Here is an 18,868-nt window from a genome sequence, read left to right as displayed (position 1 = left end):
TAAAGTTTTACACATTTTATTTCACCTGTAACAAAATAAGAAATATATGTAATTTAGTCAAGTTAAATATACATTTTCTCTTAACATTCTATCTTTGGCCAAACATAATTCCCATGAATATTAAATATACAGTGTATTGAGCACATTCAGTAGGTAGAAAAACAATTAAATGCACAAGATCTAATAGTCCTGCATAGTTTTGCAATCCATAACAGTAATTGACTTATTTGGTAGGCTCACAGATTCTGGAAGAGTCTATTTATTAAGGCTCTGGCTGTTCAGTTTTAACTTCTACATTTCTGGACCTTGCTCCACACTTTGGAGGTTGCCACCAAAAGAGCGGACAGTTGCCACCACTATAACCAAATGACAAGAGGGTGATCTCGTCTTGTCAGTAGTTCAAAGCACAGTTGTAAACAATAATATTTGTATAATCTTCAAGAAGAGCTGATCAAACTTTTAATGTAAAGGAGTAAAACCCTGCTATCATTCATCACACATTAAACTGCCAATAACAACATAATATCTCAAGTGGACCTGAATGAAATATGAAATTAAAAGTCAAGAAACTTTAAACATGTCTAAGAACTTTAGTTTTTTAAGAATTCAACATGTAATTAATTGCATTGAAGTCTTCAGTGAGCAGTAGCACAGTGAATGAGTTCCTTCCCATCTAATGAAGAAACAGCTTATTCTACAGTGTCTTTAAGGCAAGAGTTTATTCTGGGCAGAGGACGAAGGAATGGTGCTGAAAACACTGCATGTGTAACATCAACGCTGTGACAGACTCCCATCTGCCAACAGGGCACCTTCTTGGTGGCCAGGTGTCGACGGGCGTGCTTGGCCAGGTGGTCGCTACGCATGAAGCGGCTGTGGCACATGGGGCAGGCGAAGCGCTTCTCTCCCGTGTGGGTTCTACGGTGGCGTGATAGCTCATCGGATCGAGCGAAGCATCTCTCACAGCCTTCCCACCTGCATTTGAAAGGTTTCTCACCTGAACAGAACACATAGAGGAAAGACTAGTATTACAGCAAGAGACGCACACAGTCAGCCATACAGGCTAAGAAGGTCCTGATCTTGTTATTATGTAAGGTCTTTGAACGCTGTGGCTTTAGTGCAATTACAGCACCAATAAGGTAGGTAGCAAGAGGAAGCCAAAGAAAAGAACAACTTTTAAAAAACCTGAGATAAACTCTGTTGTTATTCCTACAATATGTAATGCTTGTGTTACTTGTAAACAAAAAGGCCACTACCTGAATTTGTAACATTTAAACCAGACTCCCCACAAGCCCTGTCTTACCTGTGTGAGTCCTCATGTGAGCCTTGAGGTGGGAGCTCTTAAAGTAGGTCTTGCCACAGTCCTCGTGGGGGCAGATATGGCTGCGGACTCTGGACACCTCAGCAGGCTGCAGGCTGCTCCGCTGGACCACTGAGGTGAAGCCTGGCGCTGGGGCGATGGCTGGCAGCTTGGTGCCACCAGATGTCAGCACTGACGGCTGGATCCCGACAACTGGCCGGGGAACCAAGAAGATGATAGGGCCCTTTGTCACCTGGTCGCCCATGAAGAAGACTGAAGGAGGACCAACTGCTGCTGACTGTTGTTGGTGACTGGTCTCTACCATTGGAATATGACTGTTCGCTGCAATGGGCACAGCAGGTAGTATCTGGCAGTAAACTGGAACAGGAGAAACCCCACAGTTGACAGGGGACACCGATGTAGGTTGGTGGAATTTACCAACAGAGGCTGGCAGAGTCACAGTAACCGGAGCCTGGGTGGCAGCCAGTTCAGCAGAGGAGTCAAGGGGTGTCATGTTCCCTTTGGAGTCCCTGCCAGATAGCCTATCTGCCAGGGGGTTGATGCTGTCTGGGCTTGGCTGGGGCTGGGGAGGCAGGGGTTGGGTTAGTCTGTGCTCCAGGGGGGCGGCTGGACAGATGCTCCAGCTGCAGTGCTGTGCGTCTGCAGTGTGACGGATCACACTAGTGGCTTGTGATTGGGGCTGGCTGACCATCTGTGGCTGTGTCAAGCCCTGCTGTGCTGGCTGTGGATTATGGCTCTGGCACCAGGAGGTCTGTACTGTCTCTGGAGCAGGATGACTGTGAATGGCCTCAAAGTTTGGCGGGCTGTATGGCGGGGTCATACACTGAGACGGGAGGGTAAAAAAAACAAGGTTGTGGTTACGAAACAATATAATCTCTACATTGTGTGAGGTTATATTTATTAAATTTAACTTATTCTGGAGAATTATCACAGTGAATGTATGTGACAGAACTTGAGAGAACACACACAAGTAACACAGGAAATTTACCAGAGACTCATGAACCTCAGCCGGGTCAAGTGAGAGACGAGAGTCATCCTCTGAGAAGTCAGAGGAAGGGGTCAGAGGTCGGAACTGTCTATGCTTGAAGCTCCTGGAAGTCCTGGCTTTCCAGTGGGTGTTCATGAACATAAGAGCCTCCATGTCTCCCACGGCCATAGGGTGACACTGGGACTCTTCATGGTTCTGACTGCCAGGATGGTACAGCTCATCAACTTCCATTGTGCCACTCTGTTAAGAGATAAAGAAATATACACTGAGTGTACAAAACATTAAGAACACCTGCTCTTTCCATGATATTGACTGACCTGGTGAATCTAGGTGAAAGCTATGATTCCTTATTGATGTCACTTGTTAAATCCACTTCAATCAGTGTAGATGAAGGGGAGGAGACGGGTTAAAGAAGGATTTTTAAGCCTTCAGACAATTGAGACATGGCTTGTTCATATGTGCCATTCAGAGGGTAAGTGGGCAAGCCAAAATATTTCAGTGCCAGGCACACCGGTTTGTTTCAAGAAATACAACACTGCTGGGTTATTCACACAACAGTTTTCTGTGTGTATCAAGAATGGTCCACCACCCAATAGACATCCAGCCAACTTGACACAATTATGGGAAGCATTGGAGGCAACATGGGCAAGCATCCCCGATAATGGACTATTAAGGCCCAGTGCGCTACTTCTGTGGGAATATATACACTACTGTATAAAGTTTGGGGTCACTTAGAAATGTTCTTGTTTTTAAAAGAGAAGGAAAAAAAAATCCATTAAAAATAACATAAAATTGATCAGAAATACAGTGTAAACATTGTTAATGTTGTAAATGACTATTGCAGCTGGAAACGGCTGATTTTTAATGGAATATCTACATAGGCGTAGAGGCCCGTTATCAGCAACCAATCACTCCTGTGTTCTAATGGCACGTTGTGTTAGCTAATCCGTTATCATTTTAAAAGGCTAATTTATCATTAGAAAACCATTTTGCAATTATGTTAACACAGCTGAAAACTGTTGTCTGATTAAAGAAGCAATAAAACTGTCCTTCTTTAGACTAGTGGAGTATCTGGAGCATCAGCATTTGTGGGTTCAATTACAGGCTCAAAATGGCCAGAAACAAAGGACTTTCTACTGAAAGTTGTCAGTCTATTCTTGTTCTGAGAAATGAAGGTAATTCCATGCGAGAAATTGCCAAGAAACTGAAGATCTCATACAATGCTGTGTACTACTCCCTTCACAGAACAGCGCAAACTGCCTCTAACCAGAATAGAAAGAGGAGTGGGAGGCCCCGGTGCACAACTGAGCAAGAGGACAAGTACATTAGTGTCTAGTTTGAGAAACAGCCGCCTCAAAGTCCTCAACTGGCAGCTTCATTAAATAGTACCCGCAAAACACCAGTCTCAAAGTCAACAGTGAAGAGGCGACTCCGGGATGCTGGCCCAGGCAGAGTTGCAAAGAAAAAGCCAAATCTCAGACTGGCCAATAAAAAGAAAAGATTAAGATGGGCAAAACACAGACACTGGACAGAGAAACTCTGCCTAGAAAGCCAGCATCCCAGAGTCGGCGGGATGTTTTTATTTAACTAGGCAAGTCAGTTAAGAACAAATTCTTATTTGACAATGATGGTGACGCTGGGCCAATTGTGCACCACCCTATCGGCCTCCCGATCATGGCCGGTTGTGATACAGCCCAGGATCAAACCAGGGTCTGTAGTGATGCCTCTAGCACTGAGATGCAGTGCCTTGACCGCTGTGCCACTCAGGAGCCACTATGTGCAATGGCAAAATTTATAGAATTGCCATAAATTTACTTTATTTTTTTTTTTTATCTCTGCTGTCAAGTAAACAAGTAAAATGTTTTGCTAACTTATGGCCCCGAAAAGGCTAGGGCCAGCCCTGGCTACTGGTTTAATACATTTACAATAGTAAGAGAGTTCAGTCATTTAACTTCACAAATGGATTGACTGCACAAATCAGTTGACTGCATGTGTGGGTATGGATGTGGGTACGCAGACCCGCCAGCCACTTCGGCTCTTTGTGAGGAGTTCAGAATTTGTGCCCCCTATCACAGTTCAGAATTTGTGCCCCCTATCACAGTTCAGAATTTTGTAAACTGTGAGTGATCGGCTAGTGTATCCCAGCACTTTGGCCTTTAACACAGTTACCCAGTAGATGCACCGGGCGTGCTGCTTATACAAACAGTCCCACGCCCCCTCCCACAGGCTACGCAGAAAGATGGGACTCAAATCTACTGTCCTACAAGTTAAACTAAATCTCAACATCCACTTATTATTACTGAAAATATCTCAAAAAGTTGTTTACTTCAAAACCTATTCCAAAAAGACATGCACTTTTTTAAAAAACAAAATGTAATCATCCAGCTTCACTAACGTTAGTGGTTTCCTAAATACTTCAGTGAGAATGAGTATTGTAGCTACTTACATTGTTGTGGCGCTCGACAAAGGACGACATACATTTTCTCATATTCGGAGACAATGTATCGAATGTAACGTCACTGTGTTAATGAAGTGGTGTGTGACAGTCAGATTTGTGGTAAATGTTACAATAGATGTTTCCCTTTTCCTTTTTCTAGTTCCATTCAGCGATACTTTCAAATGCAGTGGATACAGAGGGGCAGGTCTCTACTTTCAGCCAATCATACACAAAGGTGTGTTAGACAGGAACCAATAAGAAAAGAATCAACGCGTGATCAGGGGCTGATGTGGTCCGTGGAAACAGCGTGGTACACAACAGCATCAGCGTGTGAAAATACCGCTGCGAATCCTCTTTTTCCGAGTTGAGTGAGTCACATAAAACCCCTAACATGACGAATTGTCGAATTTTGAAAGATATCAGTTATTTCACTCTCTACTGAACTACATCTGATGATACTTTAATTGTTATATTATATTACATTATTTTACACACCTGATATTGTTAGTCCAAATAAAACTTTTATTTTTATTTTTTTAAGTCTAAGACTTGACTTAAAAATATAAAATCCAATATTATATAGTAGACTAGTCTCATAGACTATACAATGTAGTAAACGTAAATCCGGGATACCAAATTTGTATCATATATTACATTTGGTATGGTTGCGGCAGGTAGCCTAGGTCTGGGGGGCGGGGTGTAAGTAAAGGTTAGTGGTGAGTGTCAGCTGTCAAGATGTTCCTCCTTTGGGGCAGAGACTGGGAACAATGGGAGGCTGCATACAGAGACAATAGTGAAACATACACACAGATTGCCTCCCAAATGGCCCCCTGTTCACTTAACAATGTACTACTTTTGACCAGGACCCATAGGGTAGTGCACTATATAGAAAATAGGGAGCTATTTGATATGCACCCAACAGCCAGGCAGCACGGCAGCTCCAGGCCTCTGGGTGGTGTTACTGTCTATCTGACATTGAATGATAATATTTAACATCATACCTCCATTAAAATAACTGTCTATAAATCAAATAATAAAATATTTAATTCAGTCCAGTCAGTTATGACTCACTGAACTCTTTCCATCAAGTACAGTGTTCCTTAAAAGAGTTAACTCCATTACAGGTTCACTGTATCACAGTATCATGTAGTGTCAATGCACGGTCTCTAGACGACCAGCGGTCTCTAGCTCTGGGTGCCAAGTTTATGTACTGTACATCTCGGCCAAATAGTGTGTCCTAGATTCAAGTTGTAATGCAAATAGATGGGGTTGTATCTGGAGTGTTGGGACTGGAAACTGTGCCAGTACAGTATCTTGTATCAGTATCAGAACATTATAGGCTATCTGAGCTGCTGCTGTTCATCTGAGATTATTGCTGGAATGGAGGTGTGGCAAGAGGGCCTGGGCACAGTCCCTGAATCCATCCCTTTTTCTCAGAAGAGACCAGGAAAAGCCCAGCAGTGTCCATCCCTCCCCCTTTCTTACATAAATGCCAGCAGTCACATTATGCTGAACTCTGAAGCTGGGTTGCTTGTGAGATCGTAATGCATGGGGGTGGAGGAGTGAGTGGAGGAGTGAGAGGTGGTTGCATGCCTCTAGGCCTAGACAGACCCATATTAGATTACTAACATTTTTATTTTAACCTTTATTTAACTAGGTAAGTCAGTTAAGAACAAATTCTTATTTTCAATGACTGCCTAGGAACAGTGGGTTAACTGCCTTGTTCAGGGGCAGAACGACAGATTTTTACCTTGTCAATTCAGGGATTCGATTGTGCAACCTTTCGGTTACTAGTCCAACGCTCTAACCACTAGGTTACCTGCCGCCCCATTAACATTAAGACTAGACGCAGACTTATTCCAGTTTATCCCACACTGACCAGTCCTAAAATCAATATTTTTTTAGTCCCAGCTAGCAGTACAGAGGAGTTATTTTGAAGCATCACACCTCAGTGAGCTATCTTGTTACTGAGCTGGAAATAACTCATATTTGTGCTGGCCTGAGTGACGAGAGCTGGTGTCGTCCCAGCTGATGTGGGCCTGTTTAGTGGTGGTGAAATAGCAGTGGAGAGAGGCTCAGCATTTGGTCTTCAGAGTGTACATTGGAGGATTGTAAAATGTCAATCTTAAATCCTGGAGACATTGGCACTGTTTACTGATGCCTAAGAGATTTCTCCCTGTGTGAATGGGTGAGACCTCGTTTCAAGTATTCTTTCAAATACTTTTGAGAATTTCAATTAGTCCACCTGGAATGCCAGATGGGTGACATTTGTACTTTTGGGACTATTCTATTGTGAAAGGCAAGCTCAATCAAGTGCAGCTAAAGTTTTTGTTGTCTATCATAGTAAACTAATATAATTTGAAACCAGGTGTGGTGTGGATTACTTTAAGTAAAGGACACCAGGGTTTTACTCCAAACACTCCCCCACACAATATGACTCTAACTACAGTACTCCTCTGCTTATTTACTTATCAAATGGGGCAGTGTTTTTTTCCCCCAAGATGGCGTAGCAGTCGGACGTGTATTTGTCTTGTTCCGTATAAATAGTTGTTTTCCTTGTTTTTTTTCATATATATTTCATATATACTTTACTCACTTTCCATCTACGGACTGAAAATATTTTCCTGCAACCCGCCTCACCCAATGTGGTACAGTCTGCTATTTTTATACTTTAGAACTGGAACACCCATTAGAAGCTAGCCAGCTAACTAGCTACTAGCTAGTAGTCAGTTAGCCACTGCTAGCGGTCTTCACCGTTAACTCGGACACCAGCCAGCTTCAGCTCAGTCAATACCTGCCAGTCTGCACAGCGTGATATCAACCCAGAGCATATCGAACTGCTTTTTCTCTACCGCATCACCGGATTCCCGCCGCAAGCTCTGGACCATAACACCGGATCATCACAGCTAGTTAGCTGCAACCGAGTGGCTACTGCTGGCTGACACCTCTGTCTCGAAGCAAGCACAAGTTAACCTTGAGCTAGCCTCGAGCTAGGCCCATCTCCCGGCTAGCCGAAGAGGTCTACCAGCTAATTCTTTAGCTACAATACCTATTTTGCCAATTAGCCTGGAACCTTTATTGCCGACACAGAGCCCCACCGATCCATCACGACTGGTCTGCCGACATAATCGTCTGAGGTGGTTTCAACAGGCTTTTCTGTTGCAAGGTCGCTGAAGACCCATTTGCTAGGCCCGGCCTGCTAGCTTTCTGAATCGCCGTGTCTCCAGCTCGCCTAGCGTTGTAGCGACTACCGAACGGCTCCCTGACTCACCTATTGCTGCTCATTGGACCCTCATTGCTTCTGAAGCTAAGCAGGGTTGGTCCTGGTCAGTCCCTGGATGGGAGACCAGATGCTGCTGGAAGTGGTGTTGGAGGGCCAGTAGGAGGCACTCTTTCCTCTGGTCTAAAAAAAATATCCCAATGCCCCAGGGCAGTGATTGGGGATATTGCCCTGTGTAGGGTGCCGTCTTTCGGATGGGACGTTAAACGGGTGTCCTGACTCTCTGAGGTCATTAAAGATCCCATGGCACTTATCGTAAGAGTAGGGTTGTTAACCCCGGTGTCCTGGCTAAATTCCCAATCTGACCCTCAAACCATCACGGTCACCTAATAATCCCCAGTTTACAATTGGCTCATTCATCCCCCTCCTCTCCCCTGTAACTATTCCCCAGGTCGTTTCTGCAAATGGGAACGTGTTCTCAGTCAACTTACCTGGTAAAATAACGGATAAATAAAAATAAATAAATAAATGATCACTTGGCTACACATGCCTCTCCCTAATGTCAATATGCCTTGTCTACTGCTGTGTCAGTTAGTTATTATTGTTTTATTTCACTGTAGAGCCCCCAGCCCCGCCTAACATTCCTTAGATAGCTCTTTTGTCCCACTCCCCACACATGCAGAGACCTCAACTGGCTTAACTGGTGCCTCCAGAGACCCAACCGCTCTCATCATCACTCAATGCCTAGGTTTACCTCCACTATACTCACATCCTACCATACCCTTGTCTGTACATTATGCCCTGAATCTATTCTACCACGCCCAGAAATCTGCTCCTTTTATTCTCTGTTCCCAACGCACTAGACGACCAGTTCGTATAGCCTTTAGCTGTACCCTGATCCTACTCATCCTCTTTTCTGTTGGTTCCATTTTTCTGTGCTCCGTTTTTTTACTTAACAAATAAGGAATACTTAAAATGTGCACTTATAAATCATAACAATTTTGTTTTAAATACAGCTGTAGACAGAAGTCAAAGATCAAAGATCACACATGCAAATGTCTCTCCTGAATTCTGCAAAATAGGAAAAGGTCCAAGTTATTTTATTATGCTTGCAGTCAACCCCTAGTGATGTCACCTCCTACGTCATTACCTTCTACTCATGAGACCAAGCCCATGCATACACAACTATACAAACAATAGTTTCAGTGTTATCTAAAGGCTCAGCAGTAAATGTCCACTCCCCAAGTTGATTTATAGTGGTATGTCTGACTAGACTCTTATCTCTATCACTCCCCTGCAGGGTTCTGTGTCTATGAATCTATTTTATCTTTGAGGCGCTTTCTCACACACCCCCTGTTTTGATTGCAATCACTCACACATCTCTCAGACCGTTTCTTTACAAGAGGCAGAGACTAGAAAAGACTGCGGAACAATATTAAACCTTATAATGAAAATATATATTGTTCATCTGTAGTCTAGGACCCTGTAAATGTGGAGGGAGAGGGGTCTTATAGCCCTTCCCCTTCTATTAATACAACATAAGCATAATCAATTATTATAATACATCAAACATTTTGTGCAGACCCTATCATGACCCCAAGTTGACCCCGTCAGTTCCTCTGGTGATGTAGAGGTTAACCCAGGCCCTGTAGCCCCCAGTACCACACCTATTCCCCAGGCGCTGTAACCGTAAAAAGCTTGGTTTCATGCATGTTAACATCAGAAGCCTCCTCACTAAGTTTGTTTATTTCACTGCTTTAGCACACTCCGCCAACCCCGATGTGCTAGCAGTGTCTGAATCCTGGCTTAGGAAGGCCACCAAAAATTCTGAAATGTCCATCCCCGACTACAACATTTTCCGATAAGTTAGAACTGCCAAGGGGGCAGAGTTGCTATCCAGGTCTGTGCCCAAACAATTCAAGCTTCTACTTTTAAAAATCCACCTTTCCAGAAATAAGTCTCTCACCATTGCCGCTAGTTATATACCCCCCTCAGCCTCCAGCTGTGCCCTGGACACCATATGTGAACTGATTGCCCCCCATCTATTTTTAGAGTCCGTACTGTTAGGGGACCTATACTGGGATATGTTTAACACCCTGGCCATCCTACATTCTAAGCTAGATGCCCTCATCCCATCAGTAGAGGATGCCTGGTTGCTCTTTAAAAGTGCTTTCCTCACCATCTTAAATAAGCATGCCCCATTCAAAAAATGTAGAACTAAGAACAGATATAGCCCTTGGTTCACCCCAGACTTTACTGCCCATGACGAGCACAAAAACATCCTGTACCTTCTCCACTATGCAATCTGGTTTCCGAGCTGGTCATGGGTGCACCTCAGCCATGCTGAGGTCCTAAACGATATCATAACCATCATTGATAAAAGACAGTACTGTGCAGCCGTCTTTATTGACCTGGCCAAGGCTTTCGACTCTGTCAATCACCGCATTCTTATCGGCAGACTCAATAGCCTTGGTTTCTCAAATGGCTGCCTCGCCTGGTTCACCAACTACTTCTCAGATAGAGTTCAGTGTGTCAAATCGGAGGGCCTGTTGTCCGGACCTCTGCCAGTCTCTATGGGGGTACCACAGGGTTCAATTCTCGGGCCGACTCTTTTTTCTGTACATACAGTGGGGCAAAAAAGTATTTAGTCAGCCACCAATTGTGCAAGTTCTCCCACTTAAAAAGATGAGAGAGGCCTGTAATTTTCATCATGGGTACACTTCAACTATGACAGACAAAATTAGAAAAGAAATGAAAGAAAATCACATTGTAGGATTTTTAATTAATTAATTTGCAAATTATGGTGGTCACCTACAAACAAGCAAGATTTCTGGCTCTCACAGACCTGTAACTTCTTCTTTAAGAGGCTCCTCTGTCCTCCACTCGTTGCCTGTATTAATGGCACCTGTTTGAACTTGTTATCAGTATAAAAGACACCTGTCCACAACCTCAAACAGTCACACTCCAAACTCCACTATGGCCAAGACCAAAGAGCTGTCAAAGGACACCAGAAACAAAATTGTAGACCTGCACCAGGCTGGGAAGACTGAATCTGCAATAGGTAAGCAGCTTGGTTTGAAGAAATCAACTGTGGGTGCAATTATTAGGAAATGGAAGACATACAAGACTACTGATACAACACTCCTTCCGTGGCCTCCAACTGCTTTTAAATGCTAGTAAAACTAAATGCATGCTCTTCAACTGATTGCTGCCCGCACCTGCCCGCCCGACTAGCATCACTACTCTGGACGGTTCTGACTTAGAATATGTGGACAACTACAAATACCTAGGTGTCTGGTTAAACTGTAAACTCTCCTTCCAGACTCACATTAAGCATCTCCAATCCAAAATCAAATCAAAATCAAATCCTATTTCGCAACAAAGCATCCTTCACTCATGCTGTCAAACATACAGTGGGGCAAATTGTGCAAGTTCTCCGACTTAAAAACATGAGAGAGGCCTGTAATTTATCATAGGTACACTTCAACTATGACAGACAAAATTAGAGAAAAAAAATCCAGAAAATCACATTGTAGGATTTTTAATGAATTTATTTGCAAATTATGGTGGAAAATAAGTATTTGGTCAATAATAAAAGTGTATCTCAATACTTTGTTATATACCCTTTGTTGTCAATGACAGAGGTCAAACATTTTCTGTAAGTCTTCACAAGGTTTTCACACACTGTTGCTGGTATTTTGGCCCATTCCTCCATGCAGATCTCCTCTAGAGCAGTGATGTTTTGGGGCTGTTGCTGGGCAACACGGACTTTCAACTCCCTCCAAAGATTTTCTATGGGGTTGAGATCTGGAGACTGGCTAGGCCACTCCAGGACCTTGAAATGCTTCTTACGAAGCCACTCCTTCGTTGCCCGGGCAGTGTTTTTGGGATCATTGTCATGCTGAAAACCCAGCCACGTTTCATCTTCAATGCCCTTGCTGATGGAAGGAGGTTTTCACTCAAAATCTCACGATACATGGCCCCATTCATTCTTTGCTTTACACGGATCAGTCGTCCTGGTCCCTTTGTAGAAAAACATCCCCAAAGCATGATGTTTCCACCCCCATGCTTCACAGTAGGTATGGTGTTCTTTGGATGCAACTCAGCATTCTTTGTCCTTCAAACATGACGAGTTGAGTTTTTACCAAAAAGTTATATTTTGGTTTCATCTGACCATATGACATTCTTCTAATCTTCTTCTGGATCATCCAAATGCTCTCTAGCAAACTTCAGACGAGTCTGGACATGTACTGGCTTAAGCAGGGAGACACGTCTGGCACTGCAGGATTTGAGTCCCTGGCGGCGTAGTGTGTTACTGATGGTAGGCTTTGTTACTTTGGTGCCAGCTCTCTGCAGGTCATTCACTAGGTCCCCCCGTGTGGTTCTGGGATTTTTGCTCACCGTTCTTCAGATCGAGGGAGATTATCAGTGGTCTTGTATGTCTTCCATTTCCTAATAATTGCACCCACAGTTGATTTCTTCAAACCAAGCTGCTTACCTATTGCAGATTCAGTCTTCCCAGCCTGGTGCAGGTCTACAATGGTGTTTCTGGTGTCCTTTGACAGCTCTTTGGTCTTGGCCATAGTGGAGTTTGGAGTGTGACTGTTTGAGGTTGTGGATAGGTGTATTTTATACTGATAAAAAGTTCAAACAGGTGCCATTAATACAGGCAACGAGTGGAGGACAGAGGAGCCTCTTAAAGAAGAAGTTACAAGTCTGTGAGAGCCAGAAATCTTGCTTGTTTGTAGGTGACCAAAGACTTATTTTCCACCATAATTTGCAAATAAATTCATTAAAAATCCTACAATGTGATTTTATGGATTTTTTTTCTCATTTTGTCTGTCATAGTTGAAGTGTACCTATGATGAAAATTACAGGCCTCCCTCATCTTTTTAAGTGGGAGAACTTGCACAATTGGTGGCTGACTAAATACTTTTTTGCCCCACTGTACCCTCGTAAAACTGACTATCCTACTGATCCTTGACTTTGGCGACTGTCATTTAAAAAATAGCCTCCAACACTCTACTCAGCAAATTGGATGTAGTCTATCACAGTGCCATCTGTTTTGTCACCAAAGCCCCATATACTACCCACCACTGCAACCTGTATGCTCTCATTGGCTGGCCCTCGCTACATATTATTCGCCAAACACACTGGCTCCAGGTCATCTATAAGTCTTTGCTAGGTAAAGCCCCACCTTATCTCAGCTCACTGGTCACCATAGCAACACCCACCCGTAGCATGCGCTCCAGCAGGTATATTTCACTGGTCATCCCCAAAGCCAACACCTCCTTGGGCCACCTTCCCTTCCAGTTCTCTGCTGCCAATGATTGGAAAAAATTGCAAAATTCACTGAAGCTGGAGACTCATATCTCCCCCTCTAACTTTCAGAATCAGCTGTCAGAGCAGCTTACTGTACCTGTACAGAGCCCATCTGTAAATAGCACACACAACTACCCCATCCCCATATTGTTATTTATTTATTTTTGCTCTTTTGCACCCCAGTATCTCTACTTGCACATCATCATCTGCACATCTATCACTCCAGTGTTAATGCTAAATTGTAATTATTTCGCCTCTATGGCCTATTTATTGCCTTTAGCTCCCTAATCTTACTACATTTGCACACACTGTACATAGATTCCTCTATTGTTTTATTGACTGTACGTGTGTTTATCCCATATGTAACTCTGTTTTGTTGTTTTTGTAGGACAAATTGCTTTATCTTGGTCAGGTCACAGTTGTTAATGAGAACCTGTTCTCAACTGGCCTATCTGGTTAAATAAAGGTGAAAAAAAAAAAAAAAAAATGGAGCCTTTAAGTGGCTAGAAAATGGCAGAGGTTGTAATCTGATTTAAATTGTATAACCAATGTGAATATGTGAGGTGAAAGTTGAAGGATGTGCACTAGATTTCTGCATTGTATAATGCAGTGCATCCATTGCAGTGACACAGCAAGTTTCCTGCTGTTTGTTTTATTATCAGTATGTCCATATTGATCCCCATTTTAGGCCATTTGATAACACATTGACCCGTAATCTAAAAATAACAGTGATATTTCTATGTTCTTGTTTGACTTGGCTCTGATAAAAGGTTACATTTAGGCTTAGTGGCAACAGAGTGGTACTGGCATGGAGTTCAAGCACCTCAGGATAGGAATACACAGAGGCACACAGTGGATTTCTGGAAAAGCAACATGTTTTGGTGACAGTTCCACCAGCTATACAATCTGTTTAACTGCTGGAAATGTTCTTGCAGGTGATATTTTTAGGGAAATGACTTGTCAGACAATTAGCAAGCATAATCTGCTAAATGTATACATCATCTGAATAATCAGTGTTTTTTTTCTTCTGTCATCCAACTATTTTAACAGCATCTTAACAATGCATTACATTATGTAAACTAAGCCCCCCCCCCTATATAATGTGGCTTGCCACTGACAATTCAGAATACAACAATGCAAAGTACCTGAAGAGAAAGTAAAAAACAAACAATTATTATTTGTTATAAAACTGTTATAAACATAGACCACAGAGGTTATAACACAACATAAGAAACTAAAACATGGTCACCTCACATTTACTTGTGTGTACGCCTAGTACCAGACTAATGGCCACATGAACCAGATTTGCCCTCATGTTTTTCTTTTTTTGTAGAAACATTTTGCAATACCGCTGAGAGAATTGTCAACCAGCTGTACCAAATCTAACTTTACTGAAGAAAGCAAGTGAGTGTGAAGCAGATCACAGCAGCTGGCTCTCTGGGAACTTTGCAGTTTATGTTGATTCTGATGGAATGCGAGAGTCTCTCTGTCAGATGAAAGACTCTCTCCACTTATTCACCTCAGAGGCAGGCAGAGAGAAGTGGAGCTCTCTATTCCCTTCTTTTACACCCCTATACTCAAATGGGCTGTACAGTCACGAATTTCAGAGTATTAGTAATTTCTTCCACTGTATAGGCTGATGATGAAGAAGAGATGACGAACAGACAAACCTGTAGCATTACCTATGTGCCTCTCTTTGTCATTCAAATGAGCAGTTGTATACAGTTTAGATAATTTTATACCCTGAGAACACAGATATATCCATTTCCATTTGTGTTGTTTTTTTAACACAGAGCATATACTGTATCTTTTCTTTTTTGAGAAATATAGAAATCTTTATTTTCTGAATTAAATTCCTTCATAAATGAATTCTTCCTCTGATACTGTGATCATAAAATACAATATTTATTGAAAAAGTAATTTAAAAAAAAGAAACAGTCAAATACTTGTGATTTGACAAAGAGTTATTGGGTATCATAAGGGTAGGATTAGGGCCGTGTCTCTGGGATACTCGATCAGCAGCCAACAACACACTTCTCAAAAAGTGAAAGACAAAGCCTGCCATCTGCTGATATAAAAAACAAACTTCAAGTTACCCAGACAGACCATGGGTCTAAACTACTGAAGCTGTTTCTAGATGAGTAGGTACATGCAATCAATGCTCCTGCAACATAATAGAGTTATCTAAAAAACTGCACCAGGTCTATCAAAATGTTTTAATACATTTTCTTCAAAAATATGTACTGTAACATACAATCCCTCAACACTGGATGCGTAGCAAAAGCCAGCCAACATGTTTTTATTGCTGTGTGGAAATTGAAAAACAGGCTAAAATAATTATACCTTTGGTTCCTGCTGCCATGCTTCTTTTGGGGGTTCTGTCATAATTAGGCCAGCACAGCACTCATATCCAGGGCAACATGAATCAAGCAGTCCATGTATGATTTTGACAGTGGTTACTGAAGGTCTATAGACAAGAGCTATCTGTGGACCTTTTTTCATTACGCCACTATACCCACTGGGCAAAAACTGGTTGAATCAATATTGTTTCCACATCATTTCAACCCCAAAAATGAAATGTGATGACTTTGAACCAACGTGGAAAACGGATTGGATTTGTAAAAAGTCATCAATATAAGAGAATTTTGTATTTTATTCACACAACTTTTAACTTAAATCCTATGATAGGGTATAATGTTGGTTGATTTCACGTTGAATTCATGTTCGTTGACAACTCAACCAAATGTAATTCAAAACTAGACATTTAATTGAAGTATGTAATTCCTCTCTTGAGCTGTGGGGATGTCAACCAGCAGAGGGAGCATGGGGATTATACATGGAATGGGATACAATCATTGGCTAATATACACCTACACGAAAGTCATACTGGACAGTGATCCTCAATCTCCATGTTATAGTATCCACATACCAGTTTGCATAACGGAGAATGTTTATTTATCAGAAAAGTAATGACAGAGTGGAAAGGAAATGTCTGAATGTAAGACATGATTTTGTTTGCTCTATTGATCCAGTTTTGTCAATGTCAGAGGAAGTGCCTGCTATCATTGTTTGCTAAATTCCCACAGAGCTTCAAATTTATTATGGATTATCTCAAACATCCTTGGATTTGTTGGCAGCATTCCTTTGTGCATCCTTATCGTGCACCTGGAGGCATTGTGTATAATCTTCCTTCTAGGAGAGGATACTATCATAATTATCCTACCTCTTCTGTCAGGACCAATATAAAAAACAGTACCAATTTCCTTTAAACTGTAGTCTACTAATCCTAGACATCATATATCAACACATTCTTGTCTATTGGTGTTCTGTATTATGTCATTCTGTATTATGTTTAATGTTTGGTGTGGACCCCAGGAAGAGTAGCTGCTGCTTTCGCAACAGCTGATGGGGATCCTAATAAAATACCCAAATAACAAATAGATTTATCACAATTCAGTTACATTTTTAAAATAGCACGAGCTAGACGTCTAGAAATGTTCATTTCCTTTATCTTCATTGCCTTTCTTCTCTAAACCAATCCCGTTCCGTTTAACATATTCCCTGTTTCTGTTCAAGGTCCAACCAGCATCCAGTTTTCGTGTGTGCTAAGGTTAATCAACATACAGAACGAAAAAGCTTGGTAGAGTTAAGATGGCGGCATGTGGGTGAGGAGGCTGTAGTTCTAAGCTCGGGATTTTTTGTCATAAAATATTTATATGAATCCTTACATATACAGATATCGAGAAAATAACATTTCCCAGACACATTTGTGTGTTCATTTGGATTGGATCCATGACATCCATACACTTTGTGGTTCACCCGTTGCCCGGGACTGAGGACCAGCTCAATGACAGGTATTTGTTGCGGGCGTGGAAAATAGGGGTTTAAATCAATATATATGTGTAGGGTGTGGCACCCGACGATTATCTATTTGTTTCGAAGCAATATTCATATTGTCATGTGCATTTCAATCAAACAATTTTCGACCACATTACCGTACTTGAAGCAAGGCCCGGCATCTTGAACAAGCCTCTTCAACGTAGCTAACGACGTTAGCTAGCCTGGTGGCTAACTAGCCCATAGCTAGCAGCAGTTAACGGAGCTGTTTCGTTCGTTCTCTGTCTGGAATGATTGGCCGATGGTCAAAGTTGAGACGGACAATGCGGGTTGGGGGATGGGGGGGACGTCAGTGATTATGGCATTGTAATGATCCGTCAATGTTTTTTGTGCATTTGACTTTGTATGTCATGTTAGCTACCTTTTGGATATCTTATTGTCGACTATCCAGCTGGCTAGCTCAACGGAACGTTTGAAGATGTAGCTAGCTAGTTAAGTGGCTAATAAGCTAGCTAATGTATTAGTCACTGCTAGATAACGTTAGCTAAACTAGCCACATTTGTGCCAATATGTTTGCTTGCTCGTTAGGTACCGTTATCCAGCCAACCAACTGTAAGATAACATTGGATTGCTTATTTGATTCGACTTGTTTATCTAGCCAACGACGTTAGTTAAATAACAAACGTTAGTCAACCAACTAATATTGTTCGTCGTGAACTTGTAACTTGCCTAGTTCAATAAAAAATATATCAACCAGTTTTCAACGTCATAGTCATAATCTCCAGCATCAAACCAATACAGTTTGTGAAAACAGCGCTTTTCTATGATATGTGGTTTAAAAAAGTTAAGGTCCTAAAAAAATTATTCTCTGTGACATTAAAAGTATGATTTAAAAAATAATGATTTTCAAAACCTGCAACGAGTTTCTAGGCCACGGGTGTATTTTCTTGGCCCCCATGTCACCGCGACTCTCACACTGTTTTAAAATCACTGTTGAAGATATAATTTGGTAGCAAGAACGTTTTAACTTTGTATTCTTTGAAGTACAAAACAGAAATGCGCCGTTTTCACATATGCTGGACATAATAAGAGGTTGAAAGTGGTGGAGTTGGCCTTTTTAAGTGACTTTATTCTTTATTTTTACAGACGTTAGCTTAAGAGAGACAAGGACCAGCTATGAACAGTTGACTGTCTGTCTTGTGACCTGCATTTTGCTCTGTATGTGATTTATAGTAAACCTATTTATATCATCCATTGAGATTGAACAGATTAATGGGCCGTTCTACTTTAAGACAGAGATTGGGATGTTGGAAAAGCACATATTGAATGACCTTGAATTAAAATCCAGGATATGACATATGAAGCTAGGAATTTGTACTTGTGTATAATCCAGGTCTGTACCATTGGCCACCTGCTTGGGCCTAATTTACCAAGATGGTTCAGTTGACTTAACTTTGGCCTAATACAATCATGTTCACTCATCTTGTGACAATTGGCTGATGTGGAATGACAATCAATCCCTAGGTAAGCCATATATTTTATATATGCTAGCACAGGCAATGGCATGCATTCACATTTGCTATATGGTCACCATGTGCTAATATATCCCCCTACTGCTCAACTGCAGTTGTCTTACCAAAGAGGTGTTTCTTACCATAGTTCTCACAAAAAATGATATATTTGCTTACAAGAATGGGTTGTGACTCACAAGCCAGTTTCATGGACTGCTCTTGCCTCGACTGTTCA

At 41.9% G+C, this 18,868-nt stretch overlaps 2 protein-coding genes across 22 annotated transcripts in view; one reads left to right on the top strand and one right to left on the bottom strand.

Moving 5' to 3' along the window:
• On the bottom strand, window positions 1-17,381 carry LOC139391140 (Krueppel-like factor 10). Of its 2 annotated transcripts, none has more exons than XM_071138700.1 (4): window positions 4,753-4,932; window positions 2,307-2,546; window positions 1,301-2,141; window positions 1-994 (listed from the first exon to the last, which is right to left on the bottom strand). In XM_071138700.1, exons 1-4 carry the CDS (start codon window positions 4,792-4,794, stop codon window positions 690-692), a joined length of 1,428 nt encoding a protein of 475 aa, XP_070994801.1. In that variant the 5' UTR covers window positions 4,795-4,932; the 3' UTR covers window positions 1-689. The 2 variants fall into 2 exon arrangements, with proteins under 2 accessions (XP_070994801.1, XP_070994808.1); XM_071138707.1 differs by lacking the exon at window positions 4,753-4,932 and adding an exon at window positions 17,281-17,381 and having other exon boundaries at window positions 447-994.
• LOC139391040 (E3 ubiquitin-protein ligase UBR5-like) overlaps window positions 16,884-18,868 on the top strand; it is a 42,356-nt gene continuing 40,371 nt past the window's right edge. For all 20 annotated transcript variants that reach the window (XM_071138617.1, XM_071138576.1, XM_071138678.1 and 17 more), the window contains exon 1: window positions 16,884-17,139. In XM_071138617.1, the coding sequence (XP_070994718.1) occupies window positions 17,078-17,139 (62 nt within the window). In that variant the 5' untranslated portion in view covers window positions 16,884-17,077. The remainder of the gene's footprint in view (window positions 17,140-18,868) is intronic.

This window comes from Oncorhynchus clarkii, chromosome 3, assembly GCF_045791955.1.
Source record: "Oncorhynchus clarkii lewisi isolate Uvic-CL-2024 chromosome 3, UVic_Ocla_1.0, whole genome shotgun sequence".
NCBI lineage: Eukaryota > Metazoa > Chordata > Actinopteri > Salmoniformes > Salmonidae > Oncorhynchus > Oncorhynchus clarkii.
The sequence above is the reverse complement of the archived record's forward strand: the minus strand, read 5'-3'. Positions and strand labels throughout refer to the sequence as shown.